The sequence below is a fragment of the Phocoena phocoena genome, chromosome 13 (genome assembly GCF_963924675.1).
Source record: "Phocoena phocoena chromosome 13, mPhoPho1.1, whole genome shotgun sequence".
Classification (NCBI taxonomy): domain Eukaryota; kingdom Metazoa; phylum Chordata; class Mammalia; order Artiodactyla; family Phocoenidae; genus Phocoena; species Phocoena phocoena.
Window position 1 is genome coordinate 77,931,630 of NC_089231.1, and position 7,439 is coordinate 77,939,068.

The 7,439-nt window shown below is 44.1% G+C and overlaps 1 protein-coding gene across 2 annotated transcripts in view; it reads right to left on the reverse strand.

The window, feature by feature from the left end:
- Positions 1 to 6,150, reverse strand: part of MED13L (mediator complex subunit 13L) — a 299,615-nt gene extending 293,465 nt beyond the window's left edge. For both annotated transcript variants that reach the window (XM_065889573.1, XM_065889571.1), the window contains exon 1: positions 5,981 to 6,150. In XM_065889573.1, coding sequence (XP_065745645.1) covers positions 5,981 to 6,052 — 72 coding nt within the window. In that variant the 5' untranslated portion in view covers positions 6,053 to 6,150. The remainder of the gene's footprint in view (positions 1 to 5,980) is intronic.
- Positions 6,151 to 7,439: the final 1,289 nt, after the last annotated feature.

The window sequence follows — 7,439 nt, forward strand, 5'->3', positions numbered from 1 at the left end:
CTATTTCACAGTAGTAGAAATACGGTTTTAATAAGTTTCTACCACAATTCATCTGGAATGAGAAAATAAACACTCAGAAATATACATAATAAACTACAGAGTATGAAAATGCCAGTGACATAAACGTTCTCCCTTGGACACCATTGATTCTTCTAATTCTCACCTAGAAATTAATGGAAAAAACTTAATCTTTCTTGACTAGAATCCAAATGCACTCTAAAAGACATTTTATCAGCTTAAAAAAGGAAAACAACTGTACTCCAACAAACATAACTAAAACATGCTAATATAAATGCAAGTAAAACAGGAGTTCCTAAAAGAAGACTATGATAGCCAATTTATAAGGACAGAATCCAACGATTTCAAAACTTAAGTAACAAAACACTATAGTAGGATGGGGAGCTACCATAACATTTTAAAAGCATTTAAAACTATTTTTGTATCAGCTAAAGCAAAGATAGAAAACTATACTGATGTACATAAGTGACTTTATACTAAACAAAAATTGGGCAAACATATACATTTCATTCATGCACATGAACGTGAATTTACAATTCCTCATTTATGTTAATATTTACCAAGATTAATGGAAAATCATCTCCCCTATGTAATGAAGTGAATTCCCCCAACAGAACAAAGCTAACACCTTCAAATCTTTCGAATAAACAATGAAAGCTTATACTATAAAAGGAAATTATCTAAACAGGATCAGAAAGTTGTTAAATGATTCAAGTGGGAAAAAAAGTCCGAAATTCCAACACACACTACAAATATTGATTCATTAACTCCAAATCTCTAAGCAAGTCCTATGAAACAAATGTGGGTGCAGATTTTTTTTTTAACTATTCCCACAGCACATTTTTAGGCTATCTTCCTAATTACCTCACTTTGCAATGCATTAAATGTAATTTCTGGAAATTGCAATGTTTATACAATGACAAAAATAGGAATTCTGGTGGCTACAACACACATGGTTTGTAAAGCAGATTAGCACACAATACATTTTAAATAAGTGACACTAAAAGAAATGTCACAGAAATCCTTTTTCTCCATTTCTAATAAATGGCTGCAATGCACAGCTCAGTAATAATACCTAATATTCAACCATATTACTAATTCTTATAAACTTTGTCTAATCTGTCTCACTAGCTAACTTTTCTGTGAAATTAACATATCACCCACTTTCAGAAAAAACAACAAATCAGTACCTTCTACTACTATTTCAGAGGAGGAGATTATTATTTTCTTCTACTGAAAATAAGTCAAACCATTCAGAAAAATATCTAGTCTGCGAATTCCCTGGCAGTCCAGTGGTGAGGACTCTCTGCCAGGGCACGGGTCCGACCCCTGTTCAGGGAACTAAGATCCCGCAAGCCAGGCGGCATGGCCAAAAACAAGAAAAATATCTAGTCTACCTTTGAGTCAAACTCTGAGGAACAGTTGAATTAACTGTTCATTAAAAAAAAAAAATCCACATAAACAATCTTATTACTATTTACACTAAATTTCACTTCAATTTTAAATAATTTAACAACTATAGAATACGCTTATCTTTTGCAAATATATGATACAGAGAATACAGTATAAACTGGTGACAGTATCTTTCTTATTACTCTCAAGAGCAGAGGAGACCTTTGAAAGTGTTTGATGAATACAATTAACTCACAATTAACTAGGCTAAATTAGCCAGTGAACAAAAAAGATGAATCAATCTTTCCAAACCTAATTAATATAATCCACTACTATAACTTAATGTTAATTAAAAGAGTGCCTTAAGAGATTTTTTTCTCCAAATACCTAACACAATCATGAAAAAAAATGCCAAAATATTCCAAAGAAAGCGCTAAACTACATAAGCACCTGGCATAAACTCAACACTCATTGTCCTCAGGCACCGACCCCCCCCCCCCCCCCCCCCCCCCCCCCCCGCCTTTATTCTCACAAAGAAACAGCCCCAATCTAACTTCCTCTCAATGAGCACTTCAAGCAATAACACAGACATATTTTGCAGCATATAAGTCTTAGGTACATTATTTTCTCTTTAAAATTATGAACACGTACAAATGGCTCTTTAAAATGGTCCAATAAACTGCTACACTATGCCTTAAATTGCTGTCTATTATGTACTTAAAAATATTTACTAGCAATTGGAGGTTAATATGGCAATTATTACTGGGTAGCTATTATTGCTATTAAAAATATATAAATACTGCAACACCATGTGCTACTAACAACAAAACACTGAACAGAAAACATACATTAGCAAATTATAAACATTTTCATTCAACAAAATGAACCATCATGAAAAAAAGATGCTTTATGTGTAAATACTAAAATTGGAAATTGAGATGAAAAAATACCCTGTATATTTACTGGCACTTGAGAAGATTAATCATTCCTTCTTCCTCATTTTCAACTGATAGTCCTCCCCATCTGGTTCTAACTCAAAAGAATAGATCTCAAAGTTTCTACATTTACAACTACCTTCCTTCTCTGCAAAAACTATAATAAATCTCTTCAGAAAAAAGAAAGCAGGTCAACAACAGACTACCTTAAAATCTTCAAATATAGAGTGAATGGTCCTTAATAGGAATTATGTACTAATGTGTGTTTCAATTGAGGAAGGAAGAATGATACCATCCCCCAACTACCCCATAGTCAGGAAGATGCTACATAATTAAGAATTAGACTGCTGTTGTGTCAAACAGTATATACTTAAATCTAGTTAAAGGACACAAAACCGCTTTTCTCCACATCACCTCGACTGAGAAACAAAAGTAAAGAAACAAAACTAAAGATATACTTACATCTGGAAATTATATCTTTCCACAAGGGTGAGTTGACATACCATAGGGTGCCCTCGTACACTTTCCAAAAAGGCAGATTTAACACACTTAACTGAATTATAACTGAGTGAATATATAACAAGAGTCTCCCGGAAATGTGATGGACAGCATGAGAAAACAGTTTTGAGTCACAAAGGCACAGGCAGGCATGCATTTAATGCAGTAGCTACAAATTTCACAACTGTAAGAATAAGAAACACATACAATGACCCATATCATATATACACAATGGCATCTTTCACATGTTAGGAAAAGGGGGCAGGGGGTGACGAAGAATTTAGGAAATGTGATGCCATGCAGCAGAAATATCAGAAAGCAAAATAAGTAAAGGACTGACAAAAACCTTAAGGCATCTGACTGCACAAATCAACTTTTGCTAAGCCATATGAACACCCCAAGGTAACACAAAGTGGGTGGATCATTACTGTGTTACAGAACTTTGTAATCTCTAGCTTACATTTCAATCTACATTAATATGAGTATCTAGGTAAATTCTCTATAAGCAATAGTTTTCTCTGCTCAAAACAACTGCAGGCCAAAAAGAAAAATACATGCCATTATAAAGCACCAAGAGTTCTTATAATACATGCTTTATTTTGAACGGGTAATGATTTTATCTCCTTTGGAATTATTCTATACAATGTACTTCAGGCAACATATTTTTGTTATCCCAGGTTGCTGCTATATCTAATTTACAAGAAAATGCTCAATTTGGAATGAGAAAAATTTACAATATCAGCAGTTCTTTAACCGATTCGTAATTTTTTTAATTAGCACCAATCCACCCTCCACCTAAAAGAGAATGTAGACATTCTATAGTCCTTTAAAAAAAAAAAAATCAACCCATGCATTTCTGCATTTCAAAGTTGCTACCTAAAGAGCAATTCTGATTAAAAAAAGAAAAAGAGTATATTCAAAAATCAATTCCTGGTTTAAAGAGGTTTAGGAGAGAAATACCCAAAGCACAAACCTTTAGTCAGTCACAAACCACAGAATCCGCTCCCACAAATTGTTTCTACAAAAGAATCTTAAACATCTTATCTCTATCAACATTATCATCCTTACTTGAGCTTTAAAAGAAAAGAAACAGAAAAAAGGTAGAAGAAATGATATATACTAAAGACTGACTACACATGGATTTTTATTTGTCTACAAAATGTACTGTATATAAATTAGCCACATATAAACAAGCCATTACCAGTCAGCATGATATATGGTAATTTGGGGGCTCTCTCCTCACTAATATTGGTCTACCTGGTTATTTTAATTCCCTGATAAAGTGTCAACGTGGTCACCAGCCGCCAAACAAAAACCTTTTAAATACCCCTTAATCAATGTTTGCTAATCTATGGAAGTCCCTGAATCTGACTAATACTAAATGATAGACTGAGAGAAGAAAACAGAAGGCAAAATGAGTTTTATTCCCATATATCAAATGATCAAGGGAAAATTATCACAGTACAGAGAGTAAGAATCGCAACTTATAACTGAATTTTAAGATTAAATATCCGAATAAAAATGCTGGAAAAAAAAAAAGACCTGATCCTAGTACAAAGCACAGATACTATGTCACTCGGTCTTTGTAGGTAAAAATTACGTTTTGACTTTTTTTATCTGCATAATGAAATATATTTAATAAAATAAAGCTTCCATTTGAAAAGTTGGCGAGAATTTGTACTTCTCCACTAGTCTCAAAGAAAAAAAAAAATCTATGCTATCCATAATGAAATGTAACTAATTACAATTTGAACACTAAATTATTTATCCAGTGTAAACAAGGATTAAGAGGAAATAAAGCTCTATCTACAGCAGAGGTTACAGAAAACAATTTCCAAAATGCATGTTCCCCAAAGGCAGTCCCCCCAAAAGGGTACACAACTTAAACTAAGTTGAGTTTTTTCAAGCCTAAATTAAACCGTTCAGCCAATTTTCCAATTATATTCTACGCTTGAAACATAATTGCCCTACATCTGTTTACAAATCTTTGCTCAATATTTAAACAAATTCGTAGTCTCCCGGGCACATAGTTCTACATACGGTAACTCATGCACAGAACACATATTTAAAGACCACGCACTGCAATTATTAGCCTAAACGCCAGGTTTAACAACGTGAATGTTTTCAGAGCTAGGTAATACGACCCAATAAAAAGCAAAGATGGCATTTACCACCAAATGTCACTGCCACCGCCAGGAAAGAGTTGCTGGAGCCCTATACATTTTTAATTTCGATGAACCTAGACGGCGTCGTCGGGTGCCAGGCTTCCAGGAGAACAATTGACACCCTAACTGCTTCAAGATTAAGGCAGGCGATTCAAATCCGAAGGAAAAGTTGTCAATTATCAGAGAGAAAGCGCGAGAGAGGCGAAGGCAGATAAAAGCGATGTTATCAAACCGCCCAGCTTGTTGCTTTTGTGTGTGTGTGTGGATTCGTTGTTAGGAGAGAGAAAACAGTTTTTAAAAGACACAGGAGGAGAGAAAGAAGAAAAAGCTTTCTCCACCTTCCGTCGGCTCGGTGCAATGGCTTTACGGCTCTCCAGCGTAGTAAGCCCCGAGAGGCAGACGGCTGTCGATGTTTACAATCCCGGGAGCTTCGGGTGCAAGAGTCCTTTACTGACACAATCGCATTCAATCAACTGTTTTCGGGCGAAATTGCAGGTGTCATTATGGAATTTTTTTAAAATTCAAAAGGCGGTCGGGCGGGCAGCCGATCCGACACAAGGGGGAAAAAGCTGCTTATCGCAGGCGCGGGCATCACAAGGCAAAGCCTTCCACATTTAGGGAAGAAAAGGGGGGGAAATGGGAGGGGAAGGGGAGTGCGATTGCAACAGAGGGTGGGCGTTCGAAGTGCGACCCAGAATCCGCAGCTTTGAGACTTCCACATGCAAATTCCACGCCGAGCGCCGCGCTCACAAATGATTTTTAAAGAGCCAAATAAACACTGGAAGGGATCCAAGGCGAGGGAGAAACGATCCAAAAGGGGGAGAATCGGCGAGAGGCGAACGGCGGGGAGAAGCGAGGGAGGGGCGAAGTCCCGGCGGCGGGAGGAGAAAGTTGGTCGGCGGCGGAGGTCGGCGGCAGAGGTCGGGGACCCCCCCCCCGACACAACCCCCTCCCCGCAGCCCGACTACTCACCAGCGAGAAGAGGTTGGAGTGACAATCCTCCAGGCTCGCCCCGTTCGCCACCCAGTTCGCTGCCGCAGTCATGATCCTCCGCGAGCCCGGCCGCCAGAGCGGGGCATGTCGGAGCGAGGCGTCCGAGGCGAGGCCGGGCCGGGCGGCGGCGCCTCGCCGGGGAGCGCGGGGCGGCCGGGCCGCCGCCGCCGCCGGTGGAGGGCGCGAGGGCCGGCGGGCGGGCGGGAGGCGCCGCGGCGACGCCGCGCTGGGGGCGGCGGGCCCGGGCCGGCGGGGGGGTCCGCGGCGACCGCGCGGCTCCTTCCTGCTCGGGCGGCGGCGGCGGCTCCCGCGGCTCCGGCGGCGGCGGGGGGCGCTGTCCGCGCGGCCCGGCGCCCTCCCCGCCTCTCAGGGCCGCCGCTGCCTCCCGGGCCGGCGCTGCGGGCCGGCCGCCGCCTCCGCCTTCCCTGTTCCTCAGCCGCCGCCGCCGCCGCCGCCGCCGCCTTGTTTATCTCCAGCCACCGACTCCCCCTCGGCCCCCGCCGGCGCGTGAGGGGAGGCGAGCCCGAGTCGCCGCCGCCGCTGCGGAGCCGCCGCCGCCGCGGAGCCCGAACTCGCGAAGGGGGGGGTGCGGACGAAGCCAGCGGGCGACCCCGGCAGCCGAGCGACGTCCCCTCCTTCCTCTTCCTCCCCCACCCCCCCCTCCTCCCCAGTCAGCCTCGCTTCTCCTCCCTCCCGGGGCTCGCTCGCTCTGACAGCAATGGCGGCCGCCGACCGCGGCTCGGCCCGCCATTGGCTGGCGCTGCGTCACGTGACGGGCGCCGGCCGCGCGGGGGGGTGGTGGAGGGGGCGGGGGAGGGGTCGGAGCGGCGGCCGCGGCGGCTCGCGGGCGGCGCTGCTGAGCCGAGTGGGGCCGGATTCTCCGGCCGAGAGAGGGAGGGAGACGGAGACCGAGACGGAGAGGGAGAGAAAGAAGTGCAGGCGGCGCGGCTCTGGGGCGGGCGCGCGGGCAGCGGCCGGGCCGGCGGCCTCGCGCCCCGCCCCCTCGGGTGCTTAGACCTCCGGTGGGCGCGACTGCGAGCCCCGGGAATGCCCGTGGAGGTGGCTGCGGAGGACTCGGGGCCCCTTGCCTGTGCCCCGGGCCGCCCCGGCCGGCTGCGTGGCAAGGGCTCGCCGTGGGCCAAGCAGAAGATCCAAGTGTTTCGGGGGTGTCTCTTCGAGGTCTCACTCCGTCCTCCGCGTTTTGCAGATGAGAAAACTGAAGCACAAAGAGATTAAGTCACTTGCCCGAGGTTGCACAGCTGGGAAGAGGATGGGGTGGGATTCGAACCCCTGAACCCAGGCACAGCGCAGCTAAGGTCTTGCGTTAAGGTTTATAAGCCTCACCCAAGGAGCGCTAACTGTGAATACAGAAATGCCTTTCGAGCCCTTACTCCTAGGCACTGTGTGTATGCATTCATTCTTTGCATAAATGCTTCCT